The sequence below is a fragment of the Pleurodeles waltl genome, chromosome 4_1 (assembly GCF_031143425.1).
Source record: "Pleurodeles waltl isolate 20211129_DDA chromosome 4_1, aPleWal1.hap1.20221129, whole genome shotgun sequence".
Lineage (NCBI taxonomy): Eukaryota > Metazoa > Chordata > Amphibia > Caudata > Salamandridae > Pleurodeles > Pleurodeles waltl.
The window spans coordinates 291,345,017-291,371,328 of record NC_090442.1 but is presented as its reverse complement, the minus strand read 5'-3'; the positions used below and the strand labels follow the sequence as shown (position 1 = coordinate 291,371,328).

General features: G+C 43.2%; 1 protein-coding gene across 6 annotated transcripts in view; it reads left to right on the top strand.

Moving 5' to 3' along the window:
* The window catches only part of LOC138287696 (NAD-dependent protein deacetylase sirtuin-3-like), a 287,131-nt gene that overhangs the window by 245,505 nt on the left and 15,314 nt on the right, over nucleotides 1-26,312 (top strand). For all 6 annotated transcript variants that reach the window (XM_069228359.1, XM_069228356.1, XM_069228361.1 and 3 more), the window contains 4 exons: nucleotides 579-770; nucleotides 12,045-12,277; nucleotides 22,081-22,181; nucleotides 23,533-23,694. In XM_069228359.1, the coding sequence (XP_069084460.1) occupies nucleotides 579-770; nucleotides 12,045-12,277; nucleotides 22,081-22,181; nucleotides 23,533-23,694 (688 nt within the window). The remainder of the gene's footprint in view (nucleotides 1-578; nucleotides 771-12,044; nucleotides 12,278-22,080; nucleotides 22,182-23,532; nucleotides 23,695-26,312) is intronic.

Here is a 26,312-nt window from a genome sequence, read left to right as displayed (position 1 = left end):
AAGATCCCTTCCACCATCAAACAATCCTTTATCTCCATCGATGTCTGCAGTGTCAAGAATGTCAAATTGCATATGTCACTGCTGGTCCTGTTCATCACCTCGATCATCAATGCCTCATTTGCTGTGGGAACAGTTCCCACCAAGCTGAGACATGCCATTTTTGCACTCAGTCTGAAGAAGTGTACGCTAAACGTGACATGGTAGTTAATTTCACACATTCTCTTTCCTACATCATTTGACAGAGGGGTGGAATTTCAGATGCTAATCAGCAGGCCATTTTCTTACTACTTAAAATCCTCCAGCTACCTTGGTTGCTTAGAGCTCACTTTCCCTCCCTAACTGTGGATGACAACTTGCATTCTAAATCTGTGAAGAACTGTTATCTCCAAGAGAGCAAGACATGGGAATTTGAATCCTGAAAAGCATGTTGAATTTTTCCCTAAAATGTCAGGGGTGTACGTATGCAAAATGTGATGAGAATGATAAAGAAATTAAAAAAATGAACTGTGCATATTTTGGCTATGACACAAACATGTTGAGGTGACCCAGCGACTGATCTGTTTCTCATGTACTTGCAGAAAGAGTTCATCGGCAAAAGGCAGTTCAGCTACACCTACAAAAAACTCAGCCAAATCAAAACGGCCAACTTCCAGAAGCAGATGTACCAACCTTACTGATATTGCTGATTTAATACTGCATGGCACTTGCAAGAAAATTATTGTTATGGTAGGGGCTGGAATCAGTACGGCTAGTGGTATACCAGACTTCAGGTAAGGCCTAAACATGGATAAATTATGGAATAGTGTGGACAAAATATAGTGTCAAAAATATTGCTGATCAAAATATCGCAAAGGCATGTTTTTAAATTCATGAAACAGATCTAGTGAGTCTTAGAAGCAGATTTTATTGTAGCACGCCACAGTACGACATCTGTCTGCTAGGCAATACAACTCCAATCCCCCGCTTTACATTCTAGACTCTGAACCCCTGAGTAGGCCTGCATGACAAAATAGAAATAAACACTATATTACAGATAAGGAGTTTAAGTGACTTTCACCTAAATACAACACATCTATGCACTTAAAACAGATACAACACAAACGCATGAAAAATAAAATAAAACAAAACATAACGCAAACCTATAGCAGACAAAGTACCCCATTATGACATGGGCGGTCCAAGGACTGCCAATGCCGTAGTGGCGGTCAGAATGCCGTGGTTGCAGCAGTCTGACAGCCACATTACGAGGATGGTGAGCAGACCCACAAACCGACCTCCATCCCCACCAGGATCTTCGGGGGGGCTGACAGCGGGTGCAAGTTATAAACAGCCAGGCCACACTGCAGGTTACAACCTTGTTCTCTGCCAGCCTTTTCATGGCTGTTTCACCACCATGAAAAGGCTGGTGGAGAACAGGTGCACGGGGCAACAGGGGGGCCTTTGCACAGCCAATGCCCTGGGCATGGGCATTGCAGGGGTACCCCTGCCTAGCACCCCCCAAATGCACAATGTCTGATGTGCAGACATTGCGCATTTTGAAAGTGCTGGTGCCCCCTGTGTGCAGCAGCATTGCCACTGGGCTCCATTGTGAGCCTGCAACAATGCTGCCTCCACTTTCTAGCTGGGCCGACTGGCAGAAACCTTGGTATCTGCTGGCCAGCCAAGTGGGAAAGTCTTAAAAAGGCCAACGGGGAGGTAGCCAGCATGGCAGCGACCACCCCTTTGGGATTTTGGTCCGCCAAACTCGTGATAGGACCCAAAGACAAAAAAAAACACAATACATAATCTACAAATCTAACAGGGGGGTCTTCTACAGCAACTAGTTTCTTTGACCCCTGATTCCACATACTTAGGGTGGTCAGTAACACTGAGCATGCCTCGTTCCCTCACTTGCAGATCTTCACATACTGCTATGGGGTTGAAAAATAAGCTTCCATCCTGAAGTTTTCCATCACACTTACAGTTTGTACTCTACTGACATTCCAAACCTTGTCATTTTGAGTGACCACATATGTTTTGTTGACATTGAACCTTCCTACAGCCTTCTCAAATCTAGGGTCATTTTTTGCAAACATACCTGATTTGCAAATTCTAACCCAATCTCCTTCAAATTTTGATTCCTTGACTTTACACTTAGAATCATAAGCTTGTTTAACTTTCTCCTGCTTCGTTTCCACCCTGAAAGCCACTTCCTTCCTTACAGTAACATCTCCCTTCTACTTTTGCCTCTTCCTAAACCACTGTGGACATAACTTGGCACTGGATACCTTCCCTTAGCAATATAAAAGGACTTACCTTAATGTTAATGTTGGTGTGGGGAGTGATGCGATAAAACCATGATTTCTCCCTCAACTTGATTCTCCATTCGCACTCAAACCCCCGTGCCCACACAATGCTTTCTTTCAACATACAGTTAAATCTTTCCACTTGTCCATTTCCTTGTGGTGCATATAACGCATTGGTGACATGGTGAATATGACAATATGTATGAAAATATTCCAGGTCTCATGATTTTAACTGCATTCCATTGTAGGTGACCAAAACTTTGGGATATCCCTCTTTCTTTGAAGAACTCAGTGACTGCTCTAGTGCTGACTTGCACAATAAACTTCACTTCAGGCCACTTAGAGTGATAATACACAAGAATATAGCACTGTGGCAATCTAGCAGTGAAAATGTAAAAGGTCCCGAAATATCAAATGCCACCTTCTGCCATGGAAACTCCTGCCATTCAAAAAGACATAAGGGCACTGGCACCACCTTTAACATCTTTTCACTCACTGTTGGTGCACACTTCACATTCCCTCACAACCCTATCCCCGATCCTATACAAATCAGGTCACCAAAAGGTTGTCCTACTACGTCTTTTCATGGAATACGTTCCCAAATGTCCTTCATGGGCTAATGACAAAATGTGTTCATGCGATCCACAGGGTGGCATACATTTTCCATCTTTGAACAACATACTTACCTCAACTTCCAAATCTCCTAGTTCTTCCAGAATGGAAACAATTGAGCAGAAATTTGGATAAACAGTCCACTGTAACATTGCTTTTGCCAGGAATATATTAAACGCTAAAATTGTACCCTTGAAGCTTAGACATCAATCTGACAAGGCAAGGTCTCCCACCTGGAGACAGAATACTCACAAAAGTAAATCGAGATCCCAAAATGTAACTCTGGAAGTGTTCCACTGCCCACACACATGCCAACAATTCCCTCTCTGTGACATTAATACCTCCTTTTCGTGTCATTCAGGGTGCTAGAGGCACACACTACATTCCATCCTTCCCACAATTTTGTGGAAGTACACTTCCTACACCACACAGACTATCATCCAATTTAATATATTCTTTGTGGTGCCAAAAAGGGTTTAACGTTGGAACATTCACAATTTTAAACTGTATCTATTCAAACGCCTTTTGTTGTTTTTTCTGACTAAATAAATTCAACGTTCCTCCTGGTAAGTTTTGTGAGCGGTTCCATTTTGGTGGCAAAATCTTCGATGAATTTACTATAATATTCACATAGTCCTGCAAACGAAAGTACTTTCTGCTTAATGTCCGGTGCAGGTGCTTTGACAAATAGTATTTACTAAAGATTTCTTTAGTACCACATCTTCCTCAGATAAGGAATACCCAAAGTATTGTACTGAATCCCCCCAAAAAGCTTACACTTATTCTGTTTCAATGTCAGACCATGCTTTTTTCGATTTATGACACTCTTCTTTTAAATATTTAAATTGCCTATGTACATTCTTGGTCCTTGGAAAAGACGAAGATATTATCTAGGAAGCACACCACAAACCCATCCATATCTTAAAAAACATGAAACATTGGCCTTTAGAACACAGATGTCGCTGAGGCAAGTCCAAAGGGCATTCTCTTAGGTTGAAATAAACCTTGAGGTGTAATGAATGCAGTCAAATACCTGGAATCCTCAGTCAACTTTATTTGATGGTATGCAGACTGTAAGTTAAGTGTGGAAAATATTTTTGCACCCTTCAATATACTTACATCTTCATTAATATTCGGCTGGGCTGAGTGACTGTCAATCACTATATTGGCATTGATTGTTCTAAGATCATATTCACAATATCACGCTTTTGTCTGCTTTTCATGCTTAAACTTTGGGTGATAGCTATTCAAAAGACTAATTTTCTCGACAATACCATCACTCACCATTTCATCCAACATGCTCTTTAACCCCTTCGTTGCCAGGCCTTTTCCCCTCCTGTGCTGAGCCTTTTTTTTGGCTATTTGGGGCAGTTCACGCTTAGGCCCTCATAACTTTTTCTCCACATAAGCTACCCATGCCAAATTTGCGTCCTTTTTTCCCAACATCCTAGGGATTCTAGAGGTACCCAGACTTTGTGGGTTCCCCTGAAGTAGACCAAAAAATTAGCCAAAATACAGCGAAAATTTAGTTTTTTTCAAAAAAATGGGAAAAAAGGGCTGGAGAAGAAGGCTTGTGTTTTTTCCCCTGATAATGGCATCAACAAAGGGTTTGCGGTGCTAAATTCACCATCTTCCCAGCTTTCAGCAACAGGCAGACTTGAATCACAAAACCCAATTTTTCAACACAATTTTGGCATTTTACTGGGACATACCCCATTTTTACTATTTGTTGTCCTTTCAGCCTCCTTCCAGTTAGTGACTGAAATGGGTGTGAAACCAGTGCTGGATCCCAGAAAGCTAAACAGTTCTAAAAGTAGACAAAATTCTGAATTCAGCAAGGGGTCATTTGTGAAGATCCTACAAGGGTTTGTTACAGAAAATAACAGCTGAAAAAAACAAATATTGAAATTGAGGTGAAAAAAACAGCCATTTTTCTCCACGTTTTACTCTGTAATGTCATATTTTCAAAAGCAATATACCGTTACATCTGCAGGACTCATCTGGTTGCGGGGATATATAGGGCTTGTAGGTTCGTCAAGAACTCTAGGTACCCAGAGCCAATAAAGGAGCTGCACCTTGCAACGGGTTTTCATTCTATACCGGGCACACAGCAATTCATTTGGTGAAATATAAAAGTGAGTAATAGGTATCAAGAAAGCCTTTGTATTTCCAAAATGGGCACAAGACAAGGTGTTGAGAAGCAGTGGTTATTTGCACATCTCTGAATTCCAGGGTGCCCATACTAGCATGTGAATTACAGGGCATTTCTCAAATAGATGTCTTTTTTACAAACTGTCTTACATTTGAAAGGAAAAAATGTAGAGAAAGACAAGGGGCAATAACACTTGTTTTGCTATTCTGTGTACCCCCAAGTCTCCCGATAAAAATGGTACCTCATTTGCGTTGGTAGGCCTAATGCTCGCGACAGGAAATGGAACATGGACACATCACATTTTTACATTGAAATCTGATGTGTTTCTTGCAAAGTGCCTAGCTGTGGATTTTGGCCCCTAGCTCAGCCGGCACCTACGGAACCCTACCAAACCTGTGCAGTTTTTAAAACTAGACACCTAGGGGAAATCAAGATGGGGTGACTTGTGGGGCTCTCACCAGGTTCAGTTATCGGGAATCCTTTGCAAACCTCAAAATTTGGCCCAAAAAACACATTTTCCTCACATTGCAGTGAGAGAAAGTTCTGGAATCTGAGAGGAGCCACAAATGTCCTTCCACCCAGCGTTCCCCCAAGCCTCCCGATAAAAATGGTACCTCACTTGTGTGGGTAGGCCTAGCGCCCGCGACAGGATGTGCCCCAAAACACAACTTGGACACATCACATTTTCCCAAAGAAAACAGACCTGTTTTTTGCAGAGTGCCTAGCTGTGGATTTTGCCTCTAGCTCAGCCGGCACCTAGGGAAACCTGCCAAACCTGCGCATTTTTGGAAACTAGACACCTAGAGGAATCCAAGATGGGGTGACGTGTGGGGCTCTCACCAGGCTCTGTTACCCAGAATCCTTTGCAAACCTCAAAATGTGGCCAAAAAAACACTTTTTCCTTACATTTCGGTGACAGAAAGTTCTGGAATCTGAGAGGAGCCACAAATTTCCTTCCACCCAGCGTTCCCCCAAGTGTCCCGATAAAAATGGTACCTCACTTGTGTAGGTGGGCCAAGTGCTTGTGACAGGGAAGAGCCCAAAACATGTTGAAATTGAGGGGGAACCAAAGCAGGTCCAAAGGGGCAGTTTGGAAAAAATATATATATATTTAGGCTGACAATTGCAGCATAATTTTTATCAGTATAGATGAAACAATGCTGGGTGGTAGGAATTTTGCAGATTCCTGCAGATTCCGGAAGGTTCCATCACAAAAATGTGGGGAAAATGTGTGATTTCCAGCAAAGTTGGAGGTTTGCAGGGCTTTGTGGGTAAGAAAATGGTGCGGGTGCCTGTGAAGCACACCACCCTGGAATCACCTAGATGTTTAGTTTTCAGATGTGTCTAGGTCTTGTGGATTTTTCTACATGGCAGCGTCCCAAAGTCCATAAAGTGCAGCCCTCACCATTCCAAGTGGGACGATTTTGAGAGTTAGCCAAGCTCTCATGGCCCAAATGTAAAACCAAAACCCCAAATAATCAAATGTCCTCTTGCTTGCCGTGGGATAAGATGTTTTAGTGTACAGGGAGAGCTGAAAGACTGTTACCCCCTTCAGTTGGGGTGGGGGGAATAACCAGGCCCATACTGGTTGGTAGCCACCACCCTACTATTTTTTGTTTTTGTTTTAATTCCCTGGCATCTAGAAGACTTTCTGCTCCCCCACCCCCCAGGGTGTGGATCGGGGGTAATTGCCCCATCTGCCCGCTGGTGGGCAGAACAACTTTGTCCCCAAGGGGGACAGATATGGCCAACAGTAATGTGCCCCCCATGGGGAGCGACCCTTGCCCAAGGGGCTGCCTCCCCAAACAAAACACACACACACCAATCCCTGGTGCCTAAGTGGTTTCTGCCCCCCCCCGCCCGGGGCAGATTGGCCTAATAGAAATAGGCCGATCTGCCCCCAAGGGGAGGAGAAAAAGCCTAAAATAAATGAACCCCCCCCCCCCCCCCAGGGGAGGGACCCTTGCCTAAGCGGTTGCTCCCCTTGCATGAAATTGGCGCAAAAAATAAAAATCACCTGTACCTAGTGGTTTCTACCCCCTTGGGGGCAGATCGGCCTAATAAAAATAGGCCGATCTACCCCCAAGGGGGGCAGTAATGGCCTAAAATAAATTTGCCCCCCCAGGGGAACGACCCTTGCCCAAGGGGTTGCTCCCCTTGTGTGAAATTGATGCAAAAAAATAAAGATCCCTGGTGTCTGGTGGTTTCTGCAGATTGGCGTAGCAAAAATGGCCTAAATACAATCTTCCGATCGCATGGGAGGGGGCCTCCGTGAGGTCAGCGTGCGAACCTGCGCTGACGTCACAGGGGAGGGGGCCGTGGGGTGTCGGGGGTGGAAGGGGAAGGGCTTCCCCTTCCATCCCTGCCTTGTGGGTTGGGAGGGAACCCCACGGAGGGAGGGCTCCAGGCCAAGGACGTAATGGTTACATCCTTGGCACAGGGGCACTGTGCCGCAGGACGTAACCATTGCGTCCGCAGCACAGAAGCGGTTAAGTTCATCCCTCACATTTATGGGTGCCATCTCAATTTCTGTTTCACAGGTTTTGCCCCCTGCTTAAGTTTGTGCAAGAGTAGCCCTTCATTTGACCTAACCTCCCAGTGAGCACATCAGGTAACTGAGAGATTAACCATAATACATTATTAGGTTCATTAACCACCAAGACAAGTTCTTTGCTACAAGGGTTCAATATAATGCCAAACTTCCACTGGTCCCTTCATCCCAGCACATTCGCTCCTTTAGCTGCCACATACAATTCGATGTGAGCGTTTCTTCCTTAAATGCTGATGAAAACCCCTTTATTTCCACTAACACCAATGGCAGACCCATCAAAGCTTTCAGCCACAATATCAGATTCTCTCAAATCACCAAAATTCAAAACATCAACACATTTTTCCACAAAATAATGTTCTTTATTTATCATTCATAGAGAACCAGAATCCGCCATCAATTCTTATTCTTTACCAAGTATATGAGCTTTGCGTGTCAGAGGGTTTTTTACTTAAACATCCTCTACATGTTTCTCATGAGTATTAATAGATGAAACCATTCCTTTATCAATGTCATCACTCACTTCATTGTCACATCCACACCTCACACATGCTACTTCACTTACACTAAAAGTTCTGTCTCTTGAGGCATTGATATTTTTCCTTAAATATTCACATACACGTGCAAAATGCCCTATTTGTCCACATTTGTTGCATTCTTTGTCAATGGCAGGACATTGAGGAAATGAAGCAATACTGGTAGAACTTCCACACCTATAGCAACTCAACATTTTGTCAGTTTTTCTTTCTAGCTGGAAATTATTGCGAGCAGAATTATTGTTCACGACACAAACTTCTTCTGTAGCACCCATACTCTTTGCATTCCTATCCTGCACTGACTTTATCCACTTCTTACGAGCTTTAGCTGTAGCACTGGCATCCTGTAATTTTGGGTCCCCCTCCCCCCACCACAATTGTTCCTGTATTTTCTTACTGTTCACAATAATTTGATCTCAGATCATCTCCAGTAATATTCCCAAAATTACAATTAGTGGGAAGAACCCTCAGGGCTGTAAGGAAATCTTCATATGACTCTCCCTCCGTTTGTACTCTAGCATAAAACTTAAATCTGTTTAGGGCTATACTAGGTGTAAGCTGAAATCCGCAGTCGATTCTCAACAATGCTACTTCAAAAACATTAAGATCCCCTCGTCTTTCTTGAGAAGCAGCTTGTGGTACTGTCCTAAAAACTAAGGGGGTCATTCTGACCCCGGCGGTCATGGACCGCCGGGGCCAGGGTGGGCGGGAGCACCGCCAACAGGCTGGCGGTGCCCCGCAGGGCATTCTGACCGCAGCGGTTTGGCCGCGGTCAGAAGTGGAAAACCGGCGGTCTCCCGCCGGTTTTCCGCTGCCCAAATGAATCCGAGCTGCGCCGCCATGGGGATTCTGACACCCCATACCGCCATCCTGTTCCTGGCGGTTCTCCCGCCAGGAACAGGATGGCGGTATGGGGTGTTGTGGGGCCCCTGGGGGCCCCTGCAGTGCCCATGCCAATGGCATGGGCACTGCAGGGGCCCCCGTAAGAGGGCCCCACAAAGAATTTCAGTGTCTGCTCAGCAGACACTGAAATTCGCGACGGGTGCAACTGCACCCGTCGCACCTTCCCACTCCGCCGGCTCCATTCGGAGCCGGCGTCCTCGTGGGAAGGGTGTTTTCCACTGGGCTGGCGGGCGGCCTTTTGGCGGTCGCCCGCCAGCCCAGTGGAAAACCCAGAATCACCGCAGCGGTCTTATGACCGCGGAGCGGTGTTCTGGAGGGGGGAACTCTGGCGGGCGGCCTCCGCCGCCCGTCGGGGTTAGAATCACCCCCTAAGTATCCTTCTGAACCCAAGCAATGAAGTACAATATTTTTTTTCTTCCTGCACCCATTCTGTCTCCATCAACGGCTTTCATGTATGTTATAAATTCATCTTTCCATCGGGTACATGGAACAGGTGGGTCACTTTTACTCTTTAAGAATTTAGCTGGCGGATCAAACTGCATGGGAACTACAAATGTACACCAAATTCAGTCAGTAGAAATGTCAACTTAAATGACAATGTGTCATAAGTGATCCTCCCTTGTTTAGTAATAACTGCACAATAACTCCGTAGTCAGATCCTTATTCTTTGAACAAGAGAGTCTGTTGTTGCCTGACCTCTCACGGTAACTAGAATCAATATGGCGCTGCCGCACATCACACACAATGACGTGTAACATGTACAATCAAAGCGTAGTAATTGGCCCCAATCTAAAATGCCGTTGATGCGTAAAAGCATGATGACATCAGATATTGCAATGCACATTCTCTTGATCAGCAGGACCAGCAATGCTTGAAGGAGAGTTCCAAACAATGCTGGAAGTTCACCGGCAGAAGCTCGAGAAGAAGAGATTCAAATGATGTGGAATCTTTTTGAACAGGAGCAACAGTAAACAAATGCTATACCTTAGAAACAATTTAATCCTGAAAAAACGTATTGGTGGTAGTACTATTGTAGAGAATCAAGGCAAACACTACACTTCTTTGTTGCTGAATGAAAAAGCAGGGAATAATCCAAGTAATGCAAAACTGAGTTGTCAAATACAGCTCAGTTTCTAGAAGAACGTATAACACCAGTGCCGCGATGGCTTGAAAGCAATGCTTCTTCAATGCTTCTTCCTTGTCACCAGAGTTAAGTTCATGAAATGGAGATCCCATGAGTCTTAGTATAAGATCTTATTGTAGCACACCAAAGTACTCACATTTATTTGTCAGGCATTACAACTCCAATTTCCCTCCTTACTTGTAGACTCCGAATCCTCCGAGGAGGCCCACATAGCAGAATAGAAAATAACCACTTTATTATAAGTAAAGAGTTAGTGATGTTAACCTAAATACAACATAAGTGCAAATAGGTAAGAATAGATTTACTGTTCTTAACTCTACATCTATGTACGTTGAAGATGTATACATATATGTCTTCAAGGTACGTAGATGTGGAGTTATATATAGTATAAGACGCATGGTTTACAAATGAACACATATATGCTTAGCTGAAATCGTATAGTGAAAGATGAAACCTTGAACAAACCCGCTCCTATTTGGTGAAAGATTCAGCAGTTTGGCTTTGCTTAATTTGAATTCTAAATAGACACATGGAAGAACTACAAATATCTGAAACTCAGTTGCGGTTCTCCGAGGGGGATGCTCCGCTCCTGTAACGCGCTGCTCCGTTCATCTGCTCTTCCGTCTCGCTCCAGCACAGGCTTCCAGCTTGACCTGCAGCTCAGAGCAGCGTCAGGATTGGCTCGGAGCGCCCAGTCAGGGTGCTCCCAGGCAGACTTGGGAGCCTGTGCAGGCTCTCTCCAGCCCAGCAATTGGAGAGATCCTTCTGCACATGTGTGTTTAGCTGGCCCGAGATGGCCGGCCAAACATACATGTGCACTGAGGGGGGGGGGGGAGGGGGTTGAGCACTCTCCCTCATTGCTTGTCACTCCCATGGTCCTGCCCCCTTCCCCCAAAACTATAATAAACATAGTTTATTATAGCTTTTGGGGAAAAGGTTTGCTGCTGCTGGTGAGCGATGCTCCTCCTCCCTTTTGGAGGAGCCGCCCCTGCTGAAACTGTCATGCTTAGCAAAAAAGAGAAGCTATTTGGACGATAAATACGATTAGCAGTAAGACAAAGGACATGACAAGCCTTTTGTAGTTAAATTTATGCTGTTTTAGCTATGAAGCGTCCACTCAGTGGCCAGGACAGTTGTATGCATACATACCAACATAGCCACACATTTATTATTTTACCTCGCCCCCAAACAAACTGTGATGCTATAAAAATTGAAAGCACAGTGTTGAGATTGTGTTTAAATGGAGTAGATTTGTTCTCACTTCGCCCCATTTTACAGAGCCAATGTGTACTTGGTGAGAAGTCATTTTCAGACATGCAATATTTAAATACCATTTTAGAATTTATTATTTTAGTCATAATGCTTACAGAACTCACAATAATTTACTGTTCTCACACTGAAAGCCCCAAGATTTAAAGAAAGGAATAGCAAAGGAATCACATTTTCTATACAGGAACCTATACACTGGAATTCCATTCACAAAGTTTTCAGAAAACAAGCTATCTCACCTCGAATGAATCATTTAATTTCAACTCTGTGACGTGGTGGGCAGCATCTGAATAATTTTTGCGCTGTGGTGTTTTACAAGCTATTTTAATGTTACATGTCGTTAGAAATTGTGCTTTACAGTTTGTATTAATGATTGCCTGAATTGTGATTGGGTGTGTCCAAAATATAAAACGATTAACTTAATTCTTATTGTCACTATACTTTGCAATTGTTACAATTAAATCAGTTACCTTTTTGTCAAGCTGCATATTGTCTTTAGGAACATTTCAAATTTGTTTAATAGTTAGAAGATCTAAGTTCACTTTATGGTAAACAAATATGATTAACCGCTTTTTTTTGCTTTTTTTATGTGCAGGACACCTGGTACCGGACTGTATGACAATTTAGTGCGATACAATATTCCATACCCAGAAGCTATTTTCGATATTAATTACTTTACCCATAATCCTAGGCCATTCTTTGCATTGGCTAAGGAATTGTATCCTGGAAAGTACAAGCCCAACTTTGTTCATTACTTTGTCCGAATGCTGCATGAAAAGGGATGCCTGCTGAGGCTGTATACACAGAATATTGACGGCCTGGAACGAAGTAAGAATATTTTCTGTTCCAAGTGTATTAAGTGTTATTGTCTGAAATCACACAGTAAGTAGTATCGTTACAAACACATCAACCAGGTACATTGTGAATAGTCCTTATGTCAATGGGTTAGTGAGCGTGCCAAGTCAGTTCACACCCGTCTTAAGACATTCAAACACTACATGCATATTATGAAATGCAAGCATGTGTTTTGAAGAATAATAGGTCTAATTTATAGAAAGGTTATAAATGGATCTGTTTTTGACACAGCTGACGCTATTCATATACCAATAACAATGGATGGACAGAAGAAAAATAATTCTGGCCTAAAAAAAATGCAGATCATAAAAGCTGTGTCGGGTGAAATAATGCCCAGTGCATACTGAGTGCCCAACCGATGAAATACTATTCAGACATTGTACACATTTTAAATTTTCTCTGCCCAAAAAATGCAATCTAAGAGAAATGACATTCATCCAGAATAGTATTCTTTTCGAATAATGGATCAAAATGATTTACCAAACATGAATCTTGCTATGAGCTACTGATCATATAACGCGTGTTGAGATGAAACCCTTCTGCCAGATATATTGGTCCAGATTCACAAGGCCCTAGCTCCACCTAAGCGGCAGTTTTTGTGACACTCCATTGGCGCTGTGCAGTGCTCCTTTTTTACAATGAGGCGTTAAGCCACAAAAAGTGGCTTAACAACACCTTGTAAATACAGGCCCTTCACACGCAGAACTTTACTTGGAAGGGGTGTGCAATGGGTGTTGCTGTAGGTGTTCCACAGCAACACCCATTGCATTTTGACGCTGCCCCAGATTTACGAGAAATTGTAAATCTGAGGCAGCGCCAAAATCTAACGCCACCTCGAACGCCACCTCAGGGGTGGTGTTAGCATGATGCACCAAAGAGAACTACTTTCATTTCTTCTAGCTTTTTGCTCTTTCTATGTGTGCTGCATCCGGCAACACACATAGAAAGAGCATATTGCCATAGAAAATTGTTTTTGTGCAGGAAGGTCTCCCTTCCTGCACAAAAACAATCTCCCCTTCAATGCAGCCATCCTTGCAGTATGGTGCAAGGGTGGCTGCGTTGGCGCTCAGCAACAACTTTAGCGCTGGTGCAAGGGAAAACACAGGGGCGTGCGATATTGTTGTTAATACAGCGCATCCCTGCATTTTGAAAATGACGGAGCACGGCGGTGTCTAATTTGCCGCAGCGTCACGCTCCGTCATTTTCTTGTAAATCTGGGCCATTGTGTCCTACTAGAATGTTTTGTCTTTGGAGCAGTGTCCCAGAGAGTAATGCCTCCAATAAGTGCTTCAGAGACTAAAGCCGCAGATTAGTGGGGAAGTGAGTACATACCCTCTTTACCGTGCCTGTGTAGTGTGTCCTTTAGTAATGTATCTTTGAAGGTGCAAGACGAAATGTCCACCGTAATACAAAAGCTCAATATTACAAACATCCACGTTCTTTTGCCAGAAAACATACCCAACAGAAAAGAGAAGCTTGCTGTTATGATCCACCGGTTCTGTATAGTGGGCTGGATGTGGCTGGTGGTTTCATTTCTTTTTATCTCATCTCAAAACCAGTTACCTTTTCAACCTGTGGTTTGTATTCTTAACACTTGCCTTGCTTAGATGCGCACAGTGGTTTTAAAATGAACTTCTGCAGACTTTCTATCATTTAGAGCTGCCACTCTTTCACCAGTACCTTCATTGCTAGACTGATGGTGTTTTGTATTGCAAAATGCACACGTGATTTGACTCGCCCCCAAAAAAATATTTGGTTAATGTCTTCCTCCAGAATGCTCATACTTTAACATCTTTGCATGTTAAAGTCATCCGATTTTATAACAACATTTTTCAAAGCATTGAAGCTCTCATAAGTTAACATATCTGTTTAGATATTTTCCAACTGTGCATACTAAATGTATTATTTCTCAATTCTAACCTAATGTTTTTTTCCAGCGGGATGTGTTTTCTTCTTGCCCTGGGACCTATAGCTCCACAAGAAATCCGAGTGCTAAATAGTGACGGATTTGTTTGTAGAGCTCTTGCTTTATTTAAAATGCTTACCCACAGAAGGCATTTTTCAGTGACCTGCCCTTGCTTGCAACCATTGTGGACATAGAGATGTCTGAGATGACCATGAAGACAGAATTTACTGGCTTTACCCAGAAAACTAGATTCCAGCTGGTGAGAGGTACCTGGGTTTCTTTTGCACAGGCACAGAAAGATCATAAATGTGGAGACCGGGCAGGTCTCGTTTTACTAACGAATAAAAAACAATTCGTCATGAAGGTAAGGCATTGATAACTAGAACAATTACCTCACTCCCAGAACCCAGGCCACTCTCTGAAAACAATACTATGGAAGGTTGCCATGCAAACCGTCAGTGCACTTATATCGATTCACCCCTCTCCCTTCTGAGGTCGAGCACCACATGCTTTGCCTTAATAGTAGCCGCAGTGCAGAGAGCTTCATCTGTAATGCAGAAGCATAGTATCAGCATGAGTTGCATCTAGTTATACCTAGCAGTGTACAAATACACTAGCCCACGTCTACCCAAAGACTCTGACATCAACATCAAACAAGCATTGGCAAAGCAATAGGTCTTATCTGTGCAAGAGCTATTGGCTTTGCCAATGTGTTTTAACCATTTTGTACCCCAGTGTGGCTGCTGTTCAGCAAGGCTAAAGGTTAGTTGCATAGAGAAGAATGGAGTGTGGAATGGTGAAGTGTGTTGTAGAGTGGAGTGGTATAGAGTGTTATGTACTGGAGTGATGTGGAGTGGAGTCACTTAGAGTAAAGTGAACTGGTGTATAGTATAGTGGCACAGAGTGCCGTGGCGGAGTATGCAGGATTGTAGAATGCAGTGGCGTAGATTAGAGTGTTTCATTATAGAGTGCAGTGGCATAGAGTGCAGAGGTGCAGAATAGAGTGGTGCTGAATAGATTAGCATACAGTGGTGTAGAGTGCAGAGTGATGTATGATGGTATAGATTGCAGTGGCATAAAGTGGTGCAGAGAAAATTGGCATAGAGCGGGGCAGAGTATAGTATTGTGCCATAGATTGCAGTGGCATAAAGTGGAGTGATGCAGAGTAGAGTGATGTGGCATAGAGTGCATTGACAAAGACTGCAATAGGGCAGAGCAGAGAAGGGTAGAATTCAGTGTAGTTGAGTGCAGTGCTGCAGAGTAGAGTAGAGTGCAGTGGTGTAGAGTGGTACAGAGTGGCATAGAGTGCAGTAGCAATGAGTACACTGGTGCAAAATAGAGTGCAGTGGCATAGAGTGGTCAGAGTGGAGTGCAGGGTGTAGAGTGGCGAGGCATAGAATGGACTGGTGTAGAGTGCATTGGCATAGAGTGTTGCAGAGTATAGTGGCGTAGAGTGCAGCAGCATAGAATTCATCAGCGTACAATGCTGTTTATAGGTGTAGCTAGATGGGTGTATAAACATTATATTATCAATTTTTAATAGGTACCTCTGTCTTCCCATGTCCTGATGAGGCCAATAATTTGAATGGCCGAAAAACATCAACATATACCTTGAGGAGTTTTTGTTGGATTAAATGAATGGTACATAATAAAAGGGATTGAACCACACTGAATATTTTTCCATCTGCGGTTCCAGCTACCTCAATATTACGTGGACTGTGCTTGATAAGACTACTTTACAGCCATTCTGTATTTAAATAAGGTAGGACGATTGGAGTATGCTGGTGACTCCACCACATTGTTTCATTGGACTTTTATGACATAAGTATTTTGTTGATATATATCCATGTCCTTATATGTTGATGTATACCTCATATTGTGTTCAGTATGTGAAATTTCATTTATGTTGAAGGGTAGGATTGTGTGAGACAAGAATAAATTGTAGAACTAGCTCTAGATAGAAGAAATGTTTATTTCCCAGTGACTAATTTAGATTCTCACTGATGTGATAATAATTTACATATTTTTCCCTATTATATGCCATTTCATATGAAGTGTGGTTTATAGCCCAGGATTAGCGGGGTTGAATTAGTTTGTTTGGTGAGCTGGCATAGATTAGAGTTGCATAGAGAGAAGTGGCATAGACTACAGTGGAGCAGAGTAGAGTGCAGTGACATAGAATAGATTGTTGCAGAGTAGAGTGAAGTGGCATAGAGTTGAGTGTTGCAGGGTAGAGTGCAGTGGCATACAGTAATGGATTTAAGTGGTGAAGTGCAGTGGTGCAGAGTAGATTAGAATGGTTTACAGTGGATTGGCATAGAGTACAGGGATGTAGAGTGGAGTGGTACAGAGTAGAGGGCAGTGGTGCAGAGTCGAGTGGCGTAGAGTCAGTGTTGCAGAGTGGTATAGAAAGGAGTTTGACACAGTTGAGTGGAGTGGCCTAGACTGGACTGGTGTAGAGTAGAGTGTCATAGAGTGCATTGGCATAGAGTAGCTTGGTGCAGAGTAGAGAGGTGTAGAGTGACGTGGCGTAGAGTGGTGCAGACTGGAGTATGGTGCAGAGTGCAGTAGTGTGGTGTAAATGAAGTGGTGCAGAGTAGAGTGCAGTGGTGCAGAACAGAGTATGCATGGTGTGGAAGCACACGGCCTTTACAGACAAGACATTTGCATTGGAAATGATCATTCCATTTGCACAGACATACAGTATTATTAATAAAACTACACAGCTCACAAACCATAATGTGTGGATGTTGGACGTGGCCCTTTTTGCAGGGTTATTCTCAAACGTTTTTCCTTCGTCCTCCTTTTTTTCTGACCTGTTTTTGCTGGCGTTAGGACTTTGTGCACTTTACCACTGCTAAACTGCATATGCTCCCTGTCTAAATTGTATTGGTGATGGGTTTATCCATGATTGGCACATCTGCTGTACTAGTAAGTCCCTAGTATAGTGCATTCAGTGTGCCCAGGACCTGTAAATCAAATGCTACTATTGGGCCTGCAGCCCTGATTGTGCCACTCACATGAGTAGCCCTGCAGACGTGTCTTAAGCCTGCCATTGCAGTGTCTGTGAGTGCAGTTTTAAACTGCCATTTCGATTTGGCAATTGCACCAACTTCCTAGGCCCAAACCTTCCCTTTTATTACCTGCAGGTTATCCCTAAGTTAGGCCCAAGGTAGCCCCTTGGGCAGGGTAGGATATTAAAAGGTAGGATATGTACTGGTGTGTTTTTCATGTCCTGTTAGTGAAATACAACTAAATTCGTTTTTCACTATTGCAAGGTCTGTCTCTCCCACAGGATAACATGTTGATTGCTTTGAAATATCTTGTTTAAGTGTAACTTCTTATTGGGAGCAGCTAGAGATATGAAGTTTGGGGTCTCTGCACTCACAATTTAAAAATACATATTTTGGTGAAGTTGGTCTTTGAATTGTAAGTTTGAAAATGCCACTTTTAGAAAGCATTTTCTTGCTTAACCATTCTGTACGTCTGCCTTGCTGCTGAATACTGGGTCAGAATGACAGTTGGGTTGTTTGTGCATTCACTGTAGACAGTCACACAAAGGGAGCTGAGGTGTGTCCTGCATATCCTCATGGCCCATCACCAGGATGATGGGTCTTCCTGAGCTAGAGTGTTGGGAGGAGCTGACACTTGTACCTCAATAGGGCTGTGCCTGTCCTCACACAAAGCAGTCTCCAACCCTCTGGAGCATGTCTGGGGCCAGGGCAGGAAAAGGCTGAGTCTTGTGCACTACAAAGACTTCTCTTTGAAGTTTGTCTACTTCAAAGACAGAATTGGGTATAAGTACTGAACCTCTGACACCACATAGCTGGAACACTTCTGGACTGAGTACATTCTGCCAGGAAGAACAGCTGGATGTTGCAGGAGGGACTGCCACTCTGCCAGTTGCTTTGTCATCAGTGCTTAATTTGTGCTAGTTGTTTCTGGTGCCGAGCACCAGCACTTATTTTTGAGGGCCGGCACTTATCCTTCTGCCTCAAGCATTTACACTGACCAAAAGACACATATGGGAAAGTCAGAGGGAGAGAAAAACGAAAAAGCGTCACAAAGGTAGAAAGCAGAGAGCTGAAAGAGTGAGCTGAAGGGGCAGGGAGTGACTTTAAATGAATTAAAGAGGCCGAGATGGCTTCAGGATTCCGCCGTCTCAGTATTCTATGCTTGAACATTTAAATGCAGCAACCGCGTGTTTAAAAGGAGGGCTTTGGGCACCGGCACGTATTGATTTACAAATTAAGCACTGTTTGTCATACAAGTCTGCTGTTTCTGTCCGTGGAGTGAAAGGATTGGACTTGGCTTTCTACATTCTGCTTTCCAAGGTTCTCCAAGAGCTTGCTTTCTGTTAAGAAGTCTCAGGGCCATCAATGACTTCACCTGCCAGCACCTGGTCTCTCTTGCTAAGAGTCCTGACTTGCCAAATCCTGTTCTTGGGCCCTTGGGAGTGAGTTCTGATGCAACAAGGAAGAAATTGGCACATCAACTTTCAGAACGACTTCGGAACTGGTGCCTCTTCCTGACGCTGCGCTGCTGCCTGCACCGGAGCTGTGGTCCCCGCTGAGTGCAATGACCATGACCCACAACGCAGGCCCTGGCACTGTTGCAGTGCCTCCGTAGGCCAGCCTTACTGTGAGTCCAGAGTGATGTGTCAGCGACGTCTGTGGCACCAGACTCCAATGCAGCACCTATGGCCCCGTGATGTGATCGCGACAACGCAAAGTTGGTGCCTCGCATCTTGGCCTGCTGGATTCATCGACCTCGCCTTGTTGTAAAGAACTGATGCCTTTCTGCCAGCGCCACATCACCTCCCCTGCAACTGCCAGGAGCCGACCCCTAACCTCCGCTGCCTAGCAGTAAGGGATCGACGCCTCACCTCCCCGGTGGCAGTAAGGAACCAACGCGACACCGTCTCTAGTGATGCCTCACCTCCCTACCCCTGTGCAACGTCTTTGTTTCCTCATTGTTTTCCAAGGTACTTTAACCAGGGTTTATATGGCTCCATAGCCAGCCTGTGCTCCCTCATGGTTGACAATACTCTGTTGGAATCACCTCTGAGAAGCAGTTGTGATAGTCCCAGTTAGAGCTGTTGTGTTTCTAAGCCCTATACTACATTCAGGGGGTTATTACAACTTTGGAGGAGGTGTTAATCCGTCCCAAAAGTGACGGATATACCACCAGCCGTATTACGAGTTCCATAGGATATAATGGACTCGTAATACGGCTGGTGGTATATCCTTCACTTTACCGTCACTTTTGGGACGGATTAACACCTCCTCCAAAGTTGTAATAACCCCCTTAATCTTTAAAAATATGTATCTTTACTTGTATATGTTGGACTTTTGTTGTTCTGGCCTTGTTTTACTCCGATAAATATTGGGGGGGCGTATGTGTGAATATTTTTCACATTGCCTCTGAGACAAGCCTCATTGTTTGAGTCAATCTACCATGGGGATAAGCAGGGGTTATCTTAGCTGTGCAACTCCCTGACTAGAGTGAGGATCCCTACTTGGACAGGGTGCAAACCACTGCCAACTGGAGACTCCATTTCCAACAGTTGAAATGGCATCACCTAGCGTATTGATTTCTTTTGATCATATTAATGTAGTTGAGAGGTAGTGTCAAAAGGCTGTGCTCCCTGGGAGGGGCGAACTAAACCTGGGCAGCCTAAACCTATAAAGCCAGAAAGGTGAATATAAATCACAAAGTCAATGGTAAGGAACGAGTAGAATACATTCCCAGGGAAGGTTTCTGAATGTCCCCAAGATATCTTCAGCTTCGACCTAAAAAACTTTTGCCAATGATGAACAATGAAAAACTGTTTCCAAAAATGAAACTGGAACAAAATAAAGAAAAATACAAAGGAAAGTAAATAATGAAAGATGGAAAAGAACTAAAAGGAAAAAATGTAAGGAGGCAGAACCCAGGGCAAGTGCTTGAGCTTCTAGGGAGCTATGCCTCTTCGTGTCTCTGGAGGAAAAGTTTACAAAGGGCAAGGGTACACTTCTCTTTCAGTAACTGTGTTCAGCGACCTTCTGGCGATCCCTGATATAATAGACGCCCATCAGGGATTTGGAGTGGGCATTAATGGTGACATTGTGGCTACCCCTAACATAATAGAGACCTACCTGTCATATGGTGATTATTCTTTGCATTTTTTGTGGCTGCTCTTGACATAATAGAGACCCGTCTCTGGTATATCGAGAGCATTCCTGGTGACAATACGGCTATGTTTAGTATAATAGCGCCCCCCTTTATGACATATTGTGTATATTCCAAGCAACATTTTGGCTACCCATCGCAGTAGTAGCCCATTCTAGGAAAATTATTACCATTCTTGATAACTTTCCAGCTATTCATTGCTTAAGAGTGGCATTGTTATGACATTCTGGCTCTCCATGACATAATATTATCCCATAATTCACATATTGTGGGCATTCATAACATACGTGTGTTTATTATAATTGTATAGTGGTGTGACCTGCAAGAAGTAGCCCATCAATGATTTTTAGTGAACGTGCTTAATTTAATCATCCCGGCAGTATTCAGCACGATAATGGTGGAAATTCCTTGCCATATTATGGACACCCCGGTGATTGACTTTCATATGAAGGTATAATATGTTAGTGTGTGACAGAAGTGCATGTGTGCGGCTGGTGAAAATGCTAAGCTGGGGCCAAACAATTCTTTATAAAAAAAAACTGTCATTTCGGGTCAAAATTATGTATGAGAATGGCGTGTTTCTGTTTGTAGAAACAGAGCTTATACCAACAATGAATTCTATATTTCATGGTGAAAGGTAAAGTTTCAGAAAAGATGAATGCATTTGAGAAATATATCTAAACTGGATATGTTTGGGATCATTCACGCGGAGTTCCAAAGGCACTTAATTGATTTGCATTTAGTTCATAACTTGTGCAGAGGCTTTTCATTACATCGAGAAGGCGTTTAAACTTTCTCTGCTGCTGCCCTTGACTTGAGTATGTAAGCTTGGTGTAACCTGCATGCTGTCCAAGCCTGTAAACTCTGGTAGTTGAATGGTAGCATTTGGGTTTGTTTAGCTCGAGATATGCGATAGCCGGATTTAAACCTCTGAATTTACCACTATGCATCTTCGAGGTAGATTCTCAGAAATCACATTCGACTGTGAATCTACTTGAAAGCTATGTATGTAACTGCCTTTATTAACTATATTGCTTTAGCCAATTGTAAAGGAAATCGGTTTTAAAAATGCAATGCATAATTTTTTTAACTTTTTGTCAGGGAAATTGGTCTCCAATACCAATACACCTGGCTTAAAATCTATTTCATATGGCATTCTTTATTCTCAAAGTAAAAAATACATCTAGCAAATAAAAGATAATTAGAAGACAGATACGTGTTGAATAAAATAGTTCCTGAGAACATTCTGCATTAACAGTGAAGCTGAATGCCTTGGAAAATCCTCCTGAATAGTGGAGTCCCAGATGGTTAAAATGAAAAAGAAGATAGCAGAGCATCAATATATGAGGTAGAGGAACAAGCTGTCAATACGAAGAAAGAAGTGAAGGCACACATTATGGTTTTGGACTTTATGGTTGTACCCCCCAGATCGCGGCCTGTTTGATGCAATGGAGGTGTTTTTCATTGAGCGACTTGTTTCCACTGGACACTCCGGTGAGACAGGAGAAGGGAAATATAGGCTTGATGATGTTTTAATGTTTGCAAATAACCTTATTGCTTGGGAACTGAATACGTGGAGAACTTTAAATCTAAATGTTTTTGTTGAGATCTTTTTTTAAAGTAGTGCTGCAGAAAGTGATTGTAGCCCTGAACATCAGAAAAATAATTGTGGACTGTAAACTTGATTCATTTGTTTCAGTGGCTGGAATTCCTTCAGAGAAGCTGGTCGAGGCTCATGGGTCATTCTTAACAGCCTCATGTCATCTTTGCTACACACCATTTCCAGCTAAAGAAGCACAGGTAAATTGAAAACTCCAAGTCCTAACATTCAAAAGGTTGTTCCAATATCAGCCATACTGTGCATAGTCTTCAAATGTTTCAGTTATGCAAGCCAATTGTTTCATACTGTAATTTTTTGAGTACCTCAATTCTTTCTTTTAGTTGTACATGTTTTTCAGTACAACAATTTTTTGTGTCCCATCATCACTGATTTTTCATAATGATTGTAATGACATTTGAGCATGTCAGAACTTGTGAACTCTGAAAATTGTACTTCTTATAGAGACTTCTTACCACACATTCCTCACCTTGTGGAATTCCTTAGACACCACAGTACATACAGAAAATGTTGATGTTATATATAATGTGTATTATGTGGTGTCCTCTTACATATCACATAATACACATTATATGTATAATATCTCCTTTCAGTCATTGGCTGCTGTGGTTCAGACGCCTCTCAGCATTGACTAAGAGGACTGTCCATCAGTGCTGGTATCAGTCCTCAGGATTTTTGTGGATATCAACATCCGAAAATAGTGCCTCCTCTTATTTCAGCGCACTTGCACACTGGTGCCCTGCCCCCGCTCCACCTCTTCTTCCTCGCTCATCTGTGGCTCTTTGCAGCTATACTGCCCAGCGAGGGCTGGTGCTCCCTACCCAGCCCATCCTCAGGTGTTCCCTGACCATAAAAAACCAAAAAAAAAATTCTTTTTTGTATTTTCCAAGGGACCAGGAGCTGCAAAATGCTATATGATAGTTTGCTTCTATGTTTGCACTCCTGCACTCTATTTTGTTTGTTGTTTACCATACTTCAGTTAGTATCACTATGTTCAAACAATTTAAAAACAAAAAATCAGGATGGCCACTGGTGCTTTGAGACGAATGTGTGCTCAGAGCAGCCATTTCTTAATGTTTTTCTTTCTTACAAATGCATGTGTTGCGCAGCAATACAAACAAGCTTATGCAAAGCCCGTAGGCCAGCATCCACCTTCTATAGGTGAGACCTATTGGCTTTGGGGCTTTCTTTTCTTCATGTATGCTTGTAGCAGTACTGTCCCCTACTCCCTTCTATCATTCTGCACTAGTTTTTGTGAAACTCGGGCAGGCATGTCAAAAATATCATAACTCATGAAGAACTTTTTTGAAATTGGTTCTCATTTATTTGCAGAAATTTTGGCATGGTTTTTACTTTTCACCGGAAATCAAAGTATACATAATAGACATACTCATGATTAAGCAAGTTGAACAGCTCTTTTTATTGCTGAGTCGCTTAATTTGCAGTGAACAGATAGACATTTCCAATCTGTTTTTTGTTAGCCTACTTTTGAATGCAAATTAAGATTTTATTTTTTTATTTTTTTTATTTAAGGAATCCATAGTGAATGGACACATTCCAAGATGCAAGTTTTGTCATGGAGTTGTAAAACCGGACATTGTCTTTTTTGGCGAAGATCTTCCGAAACGTTTCTATGAGTTGTCAAAGGACTTTGGGAATGCTGATCTGCTTATAATAATGGGAACTTCTCTGGAGGTAAATATGCAACGTTTGAGGGATTTTAGTACTTTAATACATGTACACATAATTATTGATAATATGCTATATATAAACAATCACATGGATTCCTTGTTGGCTTTGGTGAAAGGCAAATATCGCCTTAGAGTTGCAGAGTACTCATGCATATGCTTTTGTATTTATTAATGAATATCAGACCACGCTCGTTGGGGCCACAGTGCAAACACTGGCTACGGCGCCTCAGCTGTGACGTAAAAGGTACTTTGTCTCTAGTGTCTTAGGGTCCGTCCTACTATGGATCTGCAAACCGGACAAAGAACACCCTTTCTGTGCTTAATAAGGGCGAGCGGTGACATGCTTGTCGGGGAGGTGTAGGGGACAAGAGCTCATTGCTCAACAGTCAGTAATCTGATCCCAGTGCTTATCTGTTATGTAATGGAAGTACTTTATTCAACAGCAGAACTAAATACTACACAATTCAATGGAAGTGGCACAGTGGGTTGCAAAGTAAATTGTGTTACATACTGAGACACTAAACCCATTTCTTCATGGTATTCTCCGTGTAACAGCCTTCCTCCCTCTATGACCGACTGCTAAACGTAGACTGCTTAAATACTCTCACAGCACAAATATGCAACTCATTTCAGTGTCTCTTCACCCCTTTGGCACTAAGTCTTAGAGTGTGTGCTAGACTCGACTGCGTGCCTTTAGTCTCCTGTCTCCTGTCTCCTATGCAGGCTAAGCCCTGTAACTTACCTGCTGGTAATTGTAGCAGGTCAGACTGTGTGGCAGATAAGTGCAGGCTTCCTGCCCTAATGACAGTGGTTCCTCCCTTGCGGGGCCTGTGCCAGCAGCCTTGCTCGGGAAAGAAGTTTGCAGAGACGATCCGTGGGGCAGATCTACATGGGAGAACTTGTCTTTGGCAACGGCCCTCCAGGAGGGCTATTAACCGGTATTCTGGTGTGGCAGTAATGGCCTCCAGGCCAGTCTCGTGGAGTGGTGTTTTTCTGGCTGTTGCAACCTCCTGGCCAGTCCGGTATACTCTGTTAAAAAAGACAGTTTTCACTCACAGCATGAGCTGTGACTACAATGCCTTAAGCCTGTGACAAACTGCTGCTTGTTCTGAAATCACCTTTTATGCATCGCACATGGAAACTGCAGAGTGAATTGAGGGACTCCTGCACGGAGCTGATCACTCCTGGCAAGTCTGCTTTCTTTGGGTGCTCTTCATGCTGGGAGCATGCTGGGTTTCCCCTCCTGAAGTATACAAAAAAGTGATGGAAGGAATGGTTTAATTAATCTCAGGCAGTGGTAATTACTTAGGGCCCCTTCCCAGTCCATTGTTAGTTTGGAAAGATGTCACCTCATTTTGGACGAAGCCAAATGCAAATAAGTCTTGACCCTGCTCCAGTGGAAACAGTCCAGCCCGAACTGCCATGCTGGGTCCTCTCTGAACTGGAACGCAAGCATCCTAGGAACGGTTTCACCCTAGGTAGGGCTCATCAGCCATCCTGGACAGCATCTCATCTTTCAGGTCCAGGCACACTCACTCCTTCTCTCAGCAAGCAGGTAGGCACTACAGGCAGACCCTGTGCTCCTCCAGCAGAAAGTGCAGATTTTCGGTTGTCCTGCCACCTCAGGAAGGTTGGCTTTCCTTTGGACACCATACCTCCTTGCATTGCAGCTCTTCGAATACTCTACAGAGTGTGGTATTCCATGGTCAAGAATAACTTGGAACTGGACCAAAGTGGGGTGGTTTGGATCCCACTTCTATACACAATTTCCAGACGGGGATGTGATCCACTGTCCAGGGTTTCATAAGAGATTTGGGTTGGTTCTCTTTCCAATGTCATCCTTGGCCTGCTCTCCAGATGCAGCATTTGTGTAAAGTGATATCTGTTACAGCAGTTAGCAATGGGGCGGACTTCAAGCAGGAGCATTAAAAATGTGAGCAAATAAAACTGAGTTCTCTACACCTGCCAGTCAACAGCTTTCCTGAAGCAGTAATTAGGGACAGACAAAAAGGCATGTCCTTCATAGAAAGTTCCTCAGCTAGATCAACAGAAACTACAGTCTCACACCTCACCCCTACCGTCCACAAAATTGCGATGCTCAGGAAGAACAATCAGTGGTTTTGTGCTAGCAAGGTTCTTATTCAGTTTCTAAAGGTAAACCTGTCTCCACCTTTCATCACTTCTATGTGTAGGTCTTCACGGGCCAGCTACAGGAATGTAGGCAATACATGTCCACTGTCTGGAGAAGCTATCTTTATAATCCTTGTTGTGCCGTGCTACTGTCAGGGGCATCCAACATGAATGCCATTAGTCCCAGTACTCAGACTCGTACAACACACAGAGTCCTTTTACCATACCATACACTCAAGGCAAAGATACACACTTGACATGCACATGGGGTACCAGTGCAGGGTTCTGGGTTTCACACAACAGCAGATTTTTACATGAGAAGGGCCGTTAGCCTCACCTCAGAATATTGGATTAAAATATTTAGTAATTAAAAAAAAAAAAATGTCGGACACAGCAGTGCAAGCATTGTTGGTTAAAATAATGATTTCTTTTTTATTGTGAGTCCTATTAAATGAGAACTTATGAGTGAAAATTAATTTAGTGAGATATTTA